This window comes from Lygodium microphyllum, chromosome 7 (assembly GCF_053477565.2).
Source record: "Lygodium microphyllum isolate KBCC chromosome 7, Lygodium_microphyllum_v1.1.10, whole genome shotgun sequence".
NCBI lineage: Eukaryota > Viridiplantae > Streptophyta > Polypodiopsida > Schizaeales > Lygodiaceae > Lygodium > Lygodium microphyllum.
This window is the reverse complement of record NC_141141.1, coordinates 152,749,747-152,767,739: the sequence shown is the minus strand read 5'-3', so window position 1 is coordinate 152,767,739 and position 17,993 is coordinate 152,749,747. Positions and strand designations below refer to the sequence as shown.

The window sequence follows — 17,993 nt, the reverse complement described above, 5'->3', positions numbered from 1 at the left end:
CAACAACCAGATTGCAGTTGGTGCATTCAGATGTTTGTGGGCCTATACAAACCTTGTCATTGGGTGGTTGTTATTATTTTGTGACATTCATTGATGACTTTACACATTTATGCTGGGTCTAGTGTTTGAAAAAGAAGTCAGAAGTGTATGATGCATTTTTGGCGTTCAGTGCACTTGTTGAAAACCAATCTGGATGCCACATTAAGACTCTCCATTCGGACCGAGGGGGGGAATACATGTCCTCTATGCTGAATTCTTTTTTGCAGCAGAAGGGCATAGTACATCAGTATACTACAGCTTATACTCCACAGCAGAATGGGGTAGCAGAGAGAAAAAATCGGTCACTCAAGGAGATGGCCAGATGTATGCTGAAGGCAAAGAGCTTGCCTCATAGTTTTTGGATGGAAGCAGTCATGTGTGCTTGCCATATTTTGAACAGATGCCCTACCAAAGCCTTGAAGACCATCACACCTTTTGAGGCTTGGAACAGCCGTAAACCTTCTGTTGGTCACTTTCGTACCTTTGGGTGTCTTGCCTATGCCCATATTCCACAGGTACTTAGAAAAAAGTTGGACAACAAGGCTGTTAAGTGCATTTTTATGGGATATAGCAATGAGAGCAAAGGCTACAGACTCTATGATCCCGTTACAAAGAAGGTTTTTGTCAGTAGGGATGTTGTTTTTGATGAAAAATCAGAATTATCCTTGGCTGGTTTGGACACATATCAGGCTGCCCGTGATGTTTTTGAAGGGCTGCTGCCCATTACTTTTGGTGATTCAGCTGGAGCTTCAGAAAATGAACCTAATGTTCAGCAAGTTGCTCCTATGGAAAGTGCAGAAATTCAGCCATTGGCTGATCGGAATACTCAGCATCATGCTGAAACTGAAATTCAGCAAGAGCTTGCACACAGTCAGGATGCTAGACAGTTACCTAGATGGTATTTGCAGACTATGCAAGATAGTCCTTTGGATGCACCCATGGCTGGTCGTACTAGAAGGCAAACTCGTTTGCATGATTCAGCACATACCATGGAGTTTATTATGGCAGCAAGTACTTTTGATAATGAAGAGCCTGAATGTTATGAGGATGCACAACATAGTGTGCATTGGATGGCAGCTATGCAAGCTGAATTAGATCGTATTACTAAGAATCAAACTTGGGATTTGGTGTCCTTGCCATTTGGGAAGAGAGCCATTGGAACGAAATGGATCTACAAACTGAAAAGGAAAGCAGATGGATCCATTGATAAATACAAAGCACGGCTTGTAGCTAAAGGCTACGCACACAAAAAGGGCATTGATTATGAGGAGACATTTGCTCCTACTTACCGTATGACGACCATCAGGTCTATGACTGCTTTGGCTGCACATTATGGTTGGACAGTGTATCAGCTAGATATCAAGACTGCATTTTTACATGGGGAACTTGAGGAGGAAGTTTATGTATAGCAGCCCATTGGTTTTGCAGTTGAAGGCTCAGAACATTTGGTATGCAAGCTCAAAAAGGCACTATATGGTTTGAAACAAGCTCCTAGAGCTTGGTATGCAAAAATAGATGCTTTCTTGCTTGGTCAGGGGTTTCTAAACAGCTCATCTGAGTCTACATGCTGATTATATGTCTTTATGTTGATGACCTTTTGCTCACTCGAACACATGCTGATCAGATTTCAACATTCAAACAAAATTTGCAGCAAACTTTTGACATGTTTGACTTGGGAGTCTTGCATTACTACTTGGGCATCCAGTTCATACATAATGCTCGAGGTATTGGGCTATCACAGTCAAGGTATATTGGGTAGCTTCTTGAGAAGTTTGGCTTACAGGATTGCAAGCCAGTTTGTACTCCCATGGAACCTGGACTGAAACTGTCATTACATGATGACAGTGATTTGTTTGATATACATACATGTGCTCCTGCAGTTGGATGCCTTATCTATCTATGCAATACTAGGCCGGACATACAGTTTGCAGTTTCAGCCTTAAGCAGGTATATGCATCAGCCACGTATGTCACATTGGCAAGCTGTCAAGCGTGTTTTCCGCTACTTGCAGGGTACTCGTTCTCTTGGGTTGCTTTATGCCAAGGGGGGACCACTGCATTTACATGCTTACAGTGATTCTGATTGGGCTGGTGATTATGATACACGTCACTCTACTAGTGGCAATTGTTTCTTTCTTGGCACTTCTTGCATTTCTTGGCTTAGCAAGAAACAATCCACTCTTGCCACATCGTCATGTGAAGCTGAATACAAGGCAGCTTTCGCTACCACAGTTGAATGCGTATGGCTTAGACGCTTGCTAGCTGATTTGGATGTATCTGTTACGGAGCCTACTCCTTTGTTCACTGACAGTCAAAGTGCCATTGCAGTGGCACGGAACCCAGTGTTTCATGCTCGCACGAAACACATTGAGATTCACTATCACTTTGTCAGAGAGAGGCTACATGCAGGTGATATCAGCCTTGTCTATTGTCCTACCACCAGTAATGTGGCAGACATCTTCACCAAAGCTCTTCCTCGTGACAAATTTGAAGCATTTCGCGATGCTTTAAATTTGATATCCTTTGGTGGCGGATGATCCTTGTACTCTTGATCACTCTTCACTCCAGGGGGGTTTGTTGGGTATTTGACTCACGCACGCCTCACTTGCCCCTACGCTCATATGGGAGGGTCGGTGATCAGTAGAACACTGGGGCACTTTTTACTCTCGGTAGGAGAGGTTTTTTCCCCCAGACTTATGGTCTTATTGTCGTATGTACTTATGTGCTTATGTTACACACATTTGGGCACTTAGTGTGTGTCGGGTGTGAACACCCCTTACAACCCTAAGGTTTAAGGGTTGTACTTTGTACTTTCTGGTTACACTCATTCAGTCTATTCTCTTGGGTGTTGTGCTTCAACTCTGTCTCTCAGTCTCACACAGTCTACTGAATCCCAACTGCACCTCGATCCTTCCATCTCACATCCATCTCACTGTATGAAGACATATTGTTGTAATTTTTCAGCTCAGAGTAAAAATCAGCAATAGCATAAAGCTTTGGCTTGCAATCAGGTGCCTTGGGCCCACTTAGTCAAGGGATTGAGTGGTATCTCGGCAATGGAACCATGTAACCAATCTTCCTTCCGTGGATGGGTGGTGAATCCCTTATTACAACTTAATTACAGTGGCAAACAATTAGTGCAAATCTGAAAATACAAATTTACCTACTAACTTTGGACAATGCACACCCGATTTGGACCCAAAATGGGTGCCCCTTTCAATATTTCTTAGCTTTATTAAAGAAGAAGAAGATCTACAATGGGATTCTCCCAATCCCTTTCGGTATTCCAACCCCCCTTGCTATGATGAATCACCAGCAAGACTTTAATCTAATTTGCCCCTTGATTCCGACAATCAATTGGCCTTTACCCGCTTTGATGAGGATGGAAAGTGCCCCAAATTCAATTATTTGCTGGTTCCTCCACTTGAATATGCTAAAAACCACTTCAGCCCTATTGAATCCAAGTCTTGGAGCTTCCAATTTCTGGCACACTTCCTGAGGCTGCTGCTAACCCCTAATTTCTGTTGCAGATTAGGGTTTACAGCAGAGAAATCTGAAATTTCTCAGTCTTCAAGGGTCCAAATGCTGAGATCTTCGGAGCAAGGCTATCAAATGGCTAGGACATGAGAGGGAAAGCTGTAGAGAGAGAAAATTCAATTATTTGCTGGTTCCTCCACTTGAACAGGCTAAAAACCACTTCAGCCCTGTTAAATCCAAGTCTTGGAGATTCCAATTTCTGGCACGCTTCCCGAGGATTCTGCTAAACCCTAATTTCTGCTGCAGATTAGGGGTTACAGCAAAGAAATTTGGAATTTCTTAGTCTCCAAGGGTCAAAATTCTGAGATCTTCAAAGCAAGGCTGTGAAATGGCTAGGACATGAGAGGGAAAGTTGTAGAGAGAGAAAATTCAGAGCTTTGTCACGAAGAATGACAGAAAATCGGTCAAATGCAGGTGCTGCCCTGCCACAACAGCATGTAGATGCAAAGAACTAAAAAAAATCAATCATTTACTACTGCTGCCTTGTCTCAACAGCCTGTAGATGCTGTCACCTACTGTTGATTGGTCTTCTTTTGCCCTTGGCTGCCTCAGAAGGTCCTCCAAAGGCTGCAAATCAGACCAACAATCTCCTCTCCCTTTCTCTTGCAGGCTAAGTTTATAAAAATGCTTCTCTCTAGCCTCTAAAGACGTTTTTCAATCTTGCATGGGCATTTTTGAGGAGTGGTAGCCTTCTCAAATGGTTTTTCCAGCATTTTCCGTAATTAAATATTAATTTTCAGTCTTTAAATACTAAAAATTAATCTAATAATTATTTCGGTGTCTTGAAAAATAATCTAATTGGCCAATAATTAAATTAGCTAGGCAACTTCCATTCGCGAGTGTCTTTGCGCCATCTTTGACAATCAGATTGGCGTTAGGTATCATTAAACGCCACTTCTCTAGTGTCATGAACTGGCATTTATGGCCAAATGAATGACCTAGGCCAATAACTAGCACCAGATACTACCAAGTACATGTGCGACATAACTTATAGCAATCTTTGCCTTTGACATCCTGTGATTTCCTTGGGTCCTAGGCTCGTAAATTTACTTTAACCCCAGTTACAACTCACATGTGCAACATTTACTTAACCATGTGATTAAAAATTAATCCATATGTTAAGTGAGGTTTCAAAAATACATGTCTTCCTGACACAATACCTCGCCACTTGCTTGTTCAATGGGTGGAGACACTAGGCTTATTGGAGGATTCCCCTTTAGAGGCTACAATGGAATCCAAAAGAGAGTGGAATTGAAGGGTTTCATACCTTGACAAGCCATGCAACCCCTTCTTAAGCTATACCACCAGACTAGGGAGGAGGATTCCGATGAGTAGAGTCAAGACATAGAGCACAACCAACCACTAGCTCTCATTCGCATAGACGAGGAGCCTCGGATCATTTCTTGTCAAATTCTTGGAGAAGGTTGAATGACAACTTTAAGCTTAGGAAGAGGGAGACCCTTCTCTTCCTATAGCTAATAGCTCATAGGAGCTGAGCAATTCACATATGGCTCAAGTATGATAGGACTCTCGTAGCATGCACAAGATGTGGTGAGCCAAAGTACGGGAAAAGACACTTGCTATGGAACTATTGAGACTAGCCTTTCTCCTCGGATAGGGTGGTAAATTCACATAAACTGAAAATGCACACTTTACCACTTTAATCTTTAATCTTGGGCATTTGACTCTATTGGCCCTAAGACTGGTGCCTCTTGTGGTATTTGTTTATCTTATATTGCAAATGGAATGAGTACAACTAAGATCCTCTGATCTCCTCTGCTATTCCAAGTGCCTCTTGTTATCAAAACTAACTACCAAGCCTCCAAATCAATTTGCCCTTAGTTTGCTTGAAAATTGATCTTCACCGTGCTCCTTGAAAGATAAATTTAGCCCCAAATCTAATATTGGCTGGCTAGCCTCTTGAATCTTCTTCAAATTCCTCAATTTCAGCTACTAGAATTCAAGCCCTAGGCCCTCAGATTTGAGCGCGCATCCCGAGATAGCTATTAAACCCTAATTTCTAATGTAAATTAAAGTTTACAGCAAAGATTGACTGAAATCTCTTCCTTTGATGGCTCAGACTACTGGAAAGTATTGAGATAACTTGAGAGATGGCTATGGGATGAGAGAGAATGTTATATAGAGAGAAATTTCAGAGTTTCATTACGAGAAATGTTGCAAAGCTACTGCTGCCTTGCTCAAAGAGCCATGGAAGCTATCATCTTAGGACCACTAGAAAGACTGTTATTCCCTTTTTATGGTGTCATCTACACCAAAAAGACCTTGGGCTGCTGTTACTTGATCTTAGAGGGCTCCAAACTGTTGTCACATGCTATAGGATATATCCTTGGTGATTGCAAATCATATTAGCAACCTCTCCTTGGTCTCGAATAATCTTTTTCTCTCTCACAAAGGCTCGAATAGACTTCCATCAATCCCTAAAAATATTTTGGCCACTTGCATTGGCAAGTTCTACCAGGTGGTAGCCATCTAATCCCATTTTCTAGTATTATCTACCTTACTAAATCAATTTTCAGAATCTTAATTTTTTAATTATTCTAGTGCTAAAAAATTTAATTTCACTAGCCAATAATTAAATTGGCTAGGCCAATTTGTCTTCCAAGTATCTATGAGCAATTATTTACTCTTGAACTGACATTAATTACTTAATTCATGGCCAGTCTCTAATGTTACCACTGACATTAGTGGCTAATAAATTAGTCTAGGACAAATTCTGACACTCGGTACCACCTAGTACCTGTCAGATATAACTTATTACAACTTTTGTCTTTAACGCCTACCGCATCCTTGGAGTCCTTGGCGTGTTACCATGAAATAACTACCATGTTCATCATATGTACTAAATAGCCTAACATATTTCATTAATAACTTAATCAATTGTTATCGGCAAGATTAAAGTATCTAAAAATTTCACCTCCCTATGAAAACTATATAAAAGATAAGGAGGTACATAAGAGAGCCCTTGGAATGATCTTCCATAGCATAGCAAAGACTAGTGCGGAGACCTAGGAGCCATAGCATGAATCGCAAATAGATGCCCAACATGTAGATATGAGCACTTTTAGGGGAGCCACTTCTTGCTCATCATTGGCAAGAATTCAGCAAAATTCCCACTTCAAACTACCCGTAGGCATAGTGGACTCAAAGACATATAATTTTATGATAAAGTAAGATTATCTCTATGGGATATTTGTATTCTATATTTAACCTCAAAGGGAATTTTTCTCAAGTAGTATAAATTTTAAAAACTCTCTTTTTTAAAATATGGAAAAGTGATCATTAACCACGATTGTGGTGCATGAAGAAAGCTAGATCCAAGCATATGAAACAACCAAGGTATCCCATTGTTTGGATGTTGAAGAAACTAAGGTTTATGTGTGTGTGTGTGTGTGTGTGTGTGTGTGTGTGTGTGTGTGTGTGTGTGTGTGTGTGAGAGAGAGAGAGAGAGAGAGAGAAGAAAGAAAGATCTATTAACGTCTTATAAAGGCCAGAGCGACCTATGAAGCCATAACCAATACAACTGGTATCATCATCTCTCATCAGATAAGATGAGATAAAATTTACGTGTAGGTCTATATGGTAGATTGAAATGAGAAGTATGGAAACTGAAAAAGTTGGAAAAAACTAATGTTAAAAAGATCAAAAAGAGTGTAGAGTATCTTCTCCTCCATCTATGAAATCCACCAAGACTGACTAAGTCATTGCGTCAATCTGCCTCTCTAACGAGCAATCGTGATGCGAATGTGGCGCATATGGGCACGCCTATGTTGCCAAGTAGGTACTCTAGGGCGTCGTGCTTTGCGTGACATTGTAGCTCTATCAACTGTGATGCCACCTGATGCTGTATCTCAACAACGCCTATCAGTAGGAGATGTAGTGTCTAGGGTGATAGTGGATGGGGGTTTAGCTACACTGAAATAGTTTGTAATTGCTCTCTGGAGGGGTGGATGACGCTGGGGTCGCCTCCTATCCTATAACAACAATGCTTTGCATCGTTTAAGCTCCAATAAGAAAAGCCCCAAACATCTTTGGTCCTCATAATCCATCACCTGTCCTAGTGGTCCAGAGCCCTCCTTAAAGAGGCAATGATAGCGGCCTCGGATATCATAGTATATAGTACATCTACAAATGTAGTGCTCCTCTATTTCCGGCTCCCATCCACAAAGATGGCACATCCTCTCATTGGCTGCAATATGGCTCTATCGACTTGTCTCAATCATCAGCTGATGCAATGAGGTGCGAATCTAACCAATAGCAACTCAGAGTTTGTAGGAAAGTTGAGCATCCATGAATCTCGGCCTCACTATGAAACCGTTATGAGAAAGCTACAAGAAGTGACATTGGTACTGTGCCATTTTCATGCCTAATGGGAAAGGGGACTTGGACCAAGTCCTTTTTGCAAAAAGTGACATTGATGGGAAAGAGAACTTGGACCAAGAGAGAAAGAGAGCATGCGCATGCAAAACTCAACTCTAAATCACGAGAGATGTGGGCATTTTCCATGGGCACAGACTTTTCAAGCCGTGTGGTGGAATATCTTGAATTCCACCCAACAGTTTAAAACTTCAAAGTCTATTCTTCTCATCCACTTGATTGCATCTTAGTAGGACTCTCTTTGCCTTATTGTATGACATCCTCTAGACTTTAGAAAGGAAGTGAATTCTTCACAAACAGAAGCATTGGATACTTCTAGGCTATTGGACTGGCCTGAGAAGGAATTGCAAAGGGCTAAATTTAATAGAATGGTGAGATTGGGCTTGAAGACGATCCACGATGTTGTTATCTTGGGTTGCACGAGGGTTTATTTTTTTCAACGCATTTTCCAGTACTTTTGAATTCTAAGAGGTTACTCTAGTGGATATTGGAGGACCACCTTTGGAGACACTCTGGTGAATCCTTGTCACCATGGTGGATTGGGCTTTTGTGTGACCCAAGGATCTTCTAAAGCGATCAACTGATCAAATTTACCACAAAATGGTAGAGGATAAGAGATGGATTACTGAAGAAGCTAATAAAGTGTGGTCGGTGCATAATAGTGCAACTGAGTGAAGGGATCACTTGCTTCAATTATGGAAGTCAAAGCTTCCCTATCAAGTGAAGGAATCTCTCGACAGGCAATGCTCCGTGAGCCTGAAAGATATCCCAAGGCAGATGCATCTTTTGTACAACCTGTGATAAGACACCAATTCATCTTTTTATTTCTTGTCTAGTTGCCAAACAGGTTTGTGACTTCATTTCCAGAGTATGGACCTTGCTGACAAGTCAAAGAGTCACGGTGCGTTCTTGGGCCTTTGGCAAGATGCCTTATTTAGCTAGGTTGCAGTCTCATCATCCTTGCCTCTTTCACTTCATGCGGTGGATTGCTCTTTGGCATATCTGGCAAACTACAAATGCCTTCATATTTAATTCCGCCTTCGATTTCTGAGGCCATGTGGGACAAGTGCAAGGCTTGCTATTATGGCAGATTTCTTCTATGTCATTATTGGAGAGGTGGCCGCTCCATGCATGGATATTGTTCACTCCACCCCCATTGTACCATCTTGATGATCTCCTTCCTTTGCTCCTGTGGATTGTTGCTTGATAGCTTTTGAGAGAGCTTTTGTTTGTATATTGTGTTCTTTTGTTAGTCTTTTGGCTTTGTGACAGCTATTGCCATTTTGTCGGGTTGGCCTGAAGGCCTCCCATATTCCGAAAAGGCTTTGTGCTTGGTTGGCCAGAAGGCCTACTGTAAATATTTCTATAGATTAATTTAAACTTCTTCCCACAAAAAAAAGAGATCCAAACTTTCAATTCTAGACTTTCATGGTTCATTCAAAAGGAAGCATAGCTAAAATAGCAGCTAGAAGAGAATCACTTGGTACACAAGTTGACTCACTGAAAATACACATTTCAGCATTACAATAAGAGAGAAGGTAATATTTACGTCAATAAATACAAAGATCTATGACTAGAAATTGCAAGAGACACACCTCTTTTTTAGAGATCTCTGTTGCTTTCTCAGAAAAGTTTGAGTCTTTGATCTCAATCACCTATCCAAAAACAAAAAGTTAAGCACTATTTCCTCATCAAATTTGACGCTACACTGGCTCATGGACAGAAAACATCTACCCCTTGGTCAACATTTGTCATTTCCACAGATGGAGACTCCTCTTCAACAACTTGTGGCTGCAAAAGAGGACAAACACGGGTATTAAGTTAGCATGGTTTCAAGAAGGTTAAAAACACAAATGGGATCTATAGCAACTTGACGTGCAAAAACTATTCTTCCAAACACGCGATGTGTTCTTTGTTGCAAACACAATTCAGGGATGACTAACATTGTTAATGTCTACCAAGTACGCCACAACTATTGGATTCTACAATTTTTTGCATGGTAATTGAAGCTCTCTAACTTGAGTTGATGAAAATTTGAAAAACATGAATGGCTTCGCTTTTGCTTTATTGTTGCAACGACTCTCATGTTCGAATTGGACATCCAACTCAACACTTCACTTCTCAAGCACCTTCTCATAGAGCCCTAGGAGAAGATTGGCCATTGTATTAGTCAGCTTCAAAAATGTGTCCAGCCCACAGCTGGACCAGTATTGACTAGGCTAGAGCATCAAGTTCTTGGTATTGGTTTATAACGACCTTACAAAAGCAATCAGCACAAAAAGACAAGGCCTCAGTCATTAAATTATTTGTACCAGTTTATATAACCTTCCTTCACATTCTATCCAAATATAGCAACCAATATGAAGAAAACTATTTGTTGAAGCATTTATGAAATCCCTTGTATTAACAAGGTAGGTCCGAATATTGCTGCAATTCTGTTTATCGCAGCGCCAAAGAAGCAGCCAGAGAGATGGTGCAATGCCAGACAGAGGAGGTAGTGCCAGATGCAAAGAGGGATGAACATAACGGTCAATGACATAGATAGGGAGGTCCTTCATAGAGGCACCAATAAATAGAGGGCTAGTAGAGAGTAGTGAGAGATTCCAAACTGGAAAAACTTTTGATGATCTAATTAAGATTCACTCTAAGATTTGGAATTAAAATGAGCTCTAATTCTCGTGTCCCTAGCAATGAAGGATTTGACCATGGGCATGCAGTGAGCGAGTGTACCGTCTATACAACACAATAGTAAGGAAAAAGAACAACCTTAAATACGAAACTTTCATTCCATCAAAAGTTTGAACCTTAGAATTAACTTACATTGAAAGTCACACCCGAGAGAGGGCTACCCGAAGTGCAGGGGTATGTTTGGCAGCCTAGATACAAGAGCTACACGAGACATCAGGGTACCACCTGAGGATCAGGGGGAGTAGCAGTATTTATTAGACAGGAAATATAGGACAGAGTAAACATCATATCCCGAGATCTGGAGGCACAATCCATGTGGATCAGAGTGGAGGTACCAAAGGATCAAATGCTATATATTACCCTCGATTACTTCCCCCAAGAGGATCCAGTTATGCCAGTGGCAAGTCACTGGAACGAGAGAGAGAGAGAGAGAGAGAGAGAGAGAGAGAGGGGGGGAAATATAGGAGTAGATGGAGTTTGGAAGTCCACATAGAAGAGCTATACGAGACATCAAGGTACCACCCCAGGATCAGGGGGAGTAGTAGTATTGACTAGACAGGAACTACAAGACAGAGTCAACATCATATCCCGAGATCTGGAGGCATGATACATGTGGATCAGAGTGGAGGTATCATAGGATCAGATGCTATATATTGCCCTCTATTACTTCCCCCCAAGGGGATCCAGATATGCCACTGGAGAGTCACTGCAAAAAGAGAGAGGGAGATATAAGAGTAGATGGAGCATCCCCCTTTACAAAACTATGAAATGACAAACTACACATTGCCAAGCCAGGTGATATCCTCTTAGTAGAACATTTTAACCCCAGGATAAAGAGCAGGCAGTGCGACACATATGGAGGACCTAGAATGACTGCAGGTATTGGATGCAAAGAAGGCAAGCACAGATAGAGTTTTAGCAAACATTGAACGAGACAGCACTATATACGGCCATTATCTACTAGAGCTAGGGATACATCATCGCCTTGTTATCTACAACACAATGAAGTGGCTTGGCTCCCGAGTACTCCCCCTACTTCCAACCCACCAGGTTCAACACAATGGACTATATACTAGGCTCCATTGAGACAGCAAAGTCAATCAAATCATTCACCATTCCCCTTGTCGGATAGGAGCACATCATACCTACCTATCCTCACACTATCCTCCTCCCCAGTCGGATAGGAGCTCCAACTGCTGCGTCTACACATCCTACTACTTTCTACTTCAAGCATGAGCTACCCGACCTCTACACCCATCATCTATTTGCCAAGCGCTCATCGGTTAACACCCCTTTACACTCACCTTTCATCCCACTTCCATCTACATTCAACTACCCTTCATAGCTTCCCACACTCCAAACGCAACAGTGGCTCTGCATGACATGGGACTATGCCCCAAAACCAATCATATGATGATTAGTGCAGGGAGCTGTACAGTGATGTCGAACCAAGGAGGTTAGAACTTACAACCGAGTGCAAGGATCACAAGCGGATGAGGAGTTTGACTCACCGTAAGAGACGAGCTTATCAGGAGTGTTGGGTATTTTACTCACGCCTTACTTACGCCTACGCTCATATGGGAGTGTCGGTGATCAGTAGGACACTGGGGCACTTTTTACTCTCGGTAGGAGAGGTTTTTTCCCCCAGACTTATGGTCTTATTATCGTATGTACTTATGTGCTTATGTTACACACATTTAGGCACTTAGTGTGTGTCGGGTGTGAACACCCCCCTACAACCCTAAGGTTTAAGGGTTGTACTTTGTACTTTCAGATCACACTCATTCAGTCTATTCTCTTGGGTGTCGTGCTTCAACTCTGTCTCTCTCACTCTCACACTGTCTACTGAATCTGGCTGTATCTCGATCCTCTGTTCTCACATTTGGTATCAGAGCGGTCCTCAGTCAGCAGCAGGAGTCCCCGCCAGTCTTGCCCCCGAGTCGCCAGCTCCAGACCTGCCCAGTTCTACCCTGCGCGCAGCTCACAATCAACGCGCAACACTGCCCTGTCCCAGCGCGCCACCAGCAGGAGCCGTCAACATCCCAGACGCGTCGCGTCAGCTGCAGGTGCTGACGTTTGTCAGCGCAGTCAGTTCGTCTGAAGTCGTCCACGTCAGACGTCAGCGTCGTCGCATTTCGTCGTCGCCTGTCGACCACGTCAGCAGCTGCCCGTCAGACATCGCCCAGCCCGCCAGTCCGCCTGCAGTCGCCCGTCAGCAGTCGTCCGTCAGCAGCTGCCCGTCAGACATCGAGCAGCACCACTAGTCCGCCAGGGCCCCGTTTCCTGCAAACGGAGTCAACTCTGCTCGTGACCACGCGACCTGCCTGCCTGCGTCAGAATCGTCAGCCCGCCAATCGACAGCCCGCCTGCCCTGTCCACGCTCAGCTCGCCTGCCCTGTCCACGCGCAGCTCGCCTGCCCGCCTGCCCGTGTCAACATCGCGACTGGTCAGCCCGCCAGACGACCACGTAAGGTGCAATTTTAAACAAATTTTTTTAAAAATTTGAGCCCAAGACCAATTCTGGAAGCGGAGGGTCACACGCGGCAACACAAAACCAGTGCAGGGAAAAATTTCATGCAAATTTTTAGACAAGATCGTCAGACATTTTGGGGCTTTTGTGTATTTGGAGGACAGATGCATTTAAACTGCTGATACAGTCACAGAACGACTGTTTTTGACAGAAATTTTGGCAAAAATTTTGGGGATTTATTCATAACAGTGTTGCATTGCACTGTTTGCACCTTGGGAAACGTGCAGTAAAAGACAGTTTTCTGACAGAGTACGCCCTTGCACATTAATTGCAGAATCGTATTTGCTGCAATTTCTGAAAATTCGCAGATTTCCAGTTCGTACTGCTTTGACATTGCTCATTTTGTCTTTGGAGATTTGTCATCATGGCAAATCAGGGAGGTGATGTTTTTACGTATGTATCTAAGGAGGACAGACTGGACGGAAACAACTATTCCCTTTGGTCATTTATGATGAAAAATGTATTAGTGGCCAAGAATTTATGGGATTATGTCAGTGGAGAGGAAACTCGGCCGGGAGTTGCAGCTCCCGCTACTCCTCCTCCCCATGGCGCACGTAGACAACGGGGACCTCAGCCCGCTCAACCTCAGCCACTTCCACCAAGAACTGCAGCTCAAAAAGCTTGGGATACCCGTGATGCACAAGCCTTGTCGCTGATTGCTCTGGCAGTTCAACGGTCCATCATACCTCATATCCGTTCGGCATCTTCTTCACGAGATGCATGGTTGACTTTGGAGCATATGTTTGCAGGGAAAAATGAGACACGGATCTCTTTCTTGAAGAAAGAGTTGGAAACTCTGAAGATGCATGAAGGTGATTCTATGCAGGATCACTTAAACAAGATTCAGGACTTGAGGGAGCAGCTCATGAATGTAGATGAGTATTTTTCGGATGTACAGTTGATATCCACCACCTTGAATTCCCTACCTCCTTCGTACTTGTCTTTTCATACTGCATTGAACCTCACAATGAGGATTGCTGAGCACCCACTCACTTTTATTCAGCTGCTTAGCTTGCTTCTAGAGGAGGAGCAAACACGGAAAAATAGTGGTGTGGATGCTATAGTCTTTGAGCAATCTTTTGGGGCAAGACAGAAAGGCAAGAACAGCAAGGTGAAAAATGCTCCACAGAGTTCTGGCACTTCGGGCACATCGCAGAATAAGTCACAAGGGGGGACGCAAGCAAAGAAAGGAAAATGTCATTATTGTAAGAAGCCCGGCCACTATATCACTGAGTGCAGAAAGCGCATTGCCAAAGAGAAGAAGAAGGAGTCAGGAATGTCTATTTCTACTACTCCTTCCACTGCTAGTGAGTCCGCGTCCTTTGTTGTAGACCGGGACTATTGTTTTTACACTTGCAGTTATGATATCTCTTGGGCCGATAGAGCACTTAGCTCTACAGAGGATGTTGACACTTGGATCTTTGGGACAGTGGTGCTTCTAGACATATCACATCTCGCAGAGATTTGTTTGCTTCAGTTAGTGCACCTCCTGTTGGGAAATCGGTACAGTGTGCCAATAATGTATTATACCCTGTTCGTGATATTGGGGAGATTCAGCTCACAGCCATTGATGACTCTATTCCCCGCCTGCAAGATGCTTTGTTTGTGCCTGGAATAAAGAAGAATTTGCTTTCTATTTCTTCTTTGGCACGTTGTGGTATGCAAGTCACTTTTGATGATGACCGTTGCATGGTTCGAGAAAAAGAATGCATGACATTGGTCTTGACAGGATCTTTGTGTCATGGTTTATATGAGTTGGATGCTCTTTCAGTAGATCAGTCAGCATACTTGACATCCACTCTTACTCCTGCTATGATACAGGCGGAGTTATGGCATGCTCGTTTAGGGCATGTAAACTTTGGCAGCTTGATGCTTTTGCAGCGTACTCAGATGCTGGATGGCTTACCTCTCTTGGAGAGACCTCCTAAGCACTTATGCGAGGGATGCATTTTGGGAAAAATGCATCGTTTCTCATTTCCTCGTGATGTTGCTTTCAGGGCAACAACCAGATTGGAGTTGGTGCATTCAGATGTTTGTGGCCGTATGCAGACCATGTCATTGGGTGGTTGTTATTATTTTGTGACATTCATTGATGACTTCACACGTTTTTGCTGGGTCTATTGTTTGAAAAAGAAATCAGAAGTGTATGATGCATTTTTGGCTTTCAGTGCACTTGTTGAAAACCAATCTGGATGCCACATTAAGACTCTCCGTTCGGACCGAGGGGGGGAATACATGTCCTCTATGCTGAATTCTTTTTTGCAGCAGAAGGGCATAGTACATCAGTATACTACAGCTTATACTCCACAGCAGAATGGGGTAGCAGAGAGAAAAAATCGGCCACTCAAGGAGATGGCCAGATGTATGCTGAAGGCAAAGAGCTTGCCTCATAGTTTTTGGATGGAAGCCGTCATGTGTGCTTGCCATATTTTGAACAGATGCCCTACCAAAGCCTTGAAAACCATCACACCACTTGAGGCTTGGAACAGCTGTAAACCTTCTGTTGGTCGCTTTCGTACCTTTGGGTGTCTTGCCTATGCCCATATTCCACAGGTACTTAGAAGAAAATTGGACAACAAGGCTGTTAAGTGCATTTTTATGGGATATAGCAATGAGAGCAAAGGCTACAGACTCTATGATCCCGTTACTAAGAAGGTTTTTGTCAGCAGGGATGTTGTTTTTTATGAAAAATCAAAATTATCCTTGGCTGGTTTGGACACATATCAGGCTGCCCGTGATGTTTTTGAAGGGCTGCTGCCCATTACTTATGGTGATTCAGCTGGAGGTTCACAAAATGAACCTAATGTTCAGCCAGCTGCTCCTATGGAAAGTGCAGAAATTCAGCCATTGGCTGATCAGAATACTCAGCATAATGTTGAAACAGAAATTCAGCAAGAGCTTGCACACAGCTAGGATGCTAGATAGCTACCTAGATGGTATTTGCAGACTATGCAAGATAGTCCTTTGGATGCACCCATGGCTGGTCGTACTAGAAGGCAAACTCGTTTGCATGATTCAGCACATACTATGGAGTTTATGATGGCAGCAAGTACTTTTGATAATGAAGAGCCTGAATGTTATGAGGATGCACAACACAGTGTGCATTGGAAGGCAGCCATGCAAGCTGAATTAGATTCTATTACTAAGAATCAAACTTGGGATTTGGTGTCCTTGCCATTTGGGAAGAAAGCCATTGGAACAAAATGGGTCTACAAATTGAAAAGAAAAGCGGATGGATCCATTGATAAATACAAGGCACGGCTGGTAGCTAAAGGCTACGCACAGAAAAAGGGCATTGACTATGAGGAGACATTTGCTCCTATTTCCCGTATGACGACCATCAGGTCTATGATTGCTTTGGCTGCACATTATGGTTGGACAGTTCATCAGCTAGATATCAAGACTGCATTTTTGCATGGGGAACTTCAGGAGGAAGTTTATGTACAGCAGCCCATTGGTTTTGCAGTTGAAGGCTCAGAACATTTGGTATGCAAGCTCAAAAAGGCACTATATGGTTTAAAACAAGCTCCTAGAGCTTGGTATGAAAAGATAGATGCTCTCTTGCTTGGTCAGGGGTTTCTAAACAGTTCATCTGAGTCTACCCTTTACGTATGTAAAGAAGGGGGATCTATGCTGATTTTATGTCTTTATGTTGATGACCTTTTGCTCACTGGAACACATGCTGATCAGATTTCAGCATTCAAACAAAATTTGCAGCAAACTTTTGACATGTCTGACTTGGGAGTTTTGCATTACTACTTGGGCATCCAGTTCATACATACTGCTCGAGGTATTGGGTTATCACAGTCAAGGTATATTGGGCAGCTTCTTGAGAAGTTTGGCTTACAGGATTGCAAGCCAGTTTGTACTCCCATGGAACCTGGACTGAAACTGTCATTACATGATGACAGTGATTTGTTTGATATACATACATATGCTCCTGCAGTTGGATGCCTTATCTATCCATGCAATACTAGGCCGGACATACAGTTTGCAGTTTCAGCCTTGAGCAGGTATATGCATCAGCCACGTATGTCACATTGACAAGCTGTCAAGCGTGTTTTCCGCTACTTGCAGGGTACTCGTTCTCTTGGGTTGCTTTATGCCAAGGGGGGACCACTGCATTTACATGCTTACAGTGATTCTGATTGGGCTGGTGATTATGATACACGTCACTCTACTAGTGGCAATTGTTTCTTTCTTGGCACTTCTTGCATTTCTTGGCTTAGCAAGAAACAATCCACTGTTGCCACATCGTCATGTGAAGCTGAATACAAGGCAGCTTTCACCACCATAGTTGAATGCGTATGGCTTAGACGCTTGCTAGCTGATTTGGATGTATCTGTTACTGAGCCTACTCCTTTGTTCACTGACAGTCAGAGTGCCATTGCAGTGGCACGGAACCCAGTGTTTCATGCTCGCACGAAACACATTGAGATTCACTATCACTTTGTCAGAGAGAGGCTACATGCAAGTGATATCAGCCTTGTCTATTGTCCTACCACCAGTAATGTGGCAGACATCTTCACCAAAGCTCTTCCTCGTGACAAATTTGAAGCATTTCGCGATGCTTTAAATTTGATATCCTTTGGTGGCCGATGATCCTTGTACTCTTGATCACTCTTCACTCCAGGGGGGTTTGTTGGGTATTTTACTCACGTCTTACTTACGCCTACGCTCATATGGGAGTGTCGGTGATCAGTAGTACACTGGGGCACTTTTTACTCTCGGTAGGAGAGGTTTTTTCCCCCAGACTTATGGTCTTATTATCGTATGTACTTATGTGCTTATGTTACACACATTTA

At 43.0% G+C, this 17,993-nt stretch overlaps 1 protein-coding gene across 1 annotated transcript in view; it reads right to left on the bottom strand.

Annotated features, from left to right (window-relative positions):
* Positions 1-17,993, bottom strand: part of LOC148034093 (lon protease homolog, mitochondrial-like) — a 199,096-nt gene that overhangs the window by 19,420 nt on the left and 161,683 nt on the right. Inside the window, exons 19-20 of the mRNA XM_087682085.1 lie at positions 9,705-9,761; positions 9,566-9,625 (exon numbers count right to left, since the gene is read on the bottom strand). Of these exons, the coding sequence (XP_087538211.1) occupies positions 9,566-9,625; positions 9,705-9,761 (117 nt within the window). The remainder of the gene's footprint in view (positions 1-9,565; positions 9,626-9,704; positions 9,762-17,993) is intronic.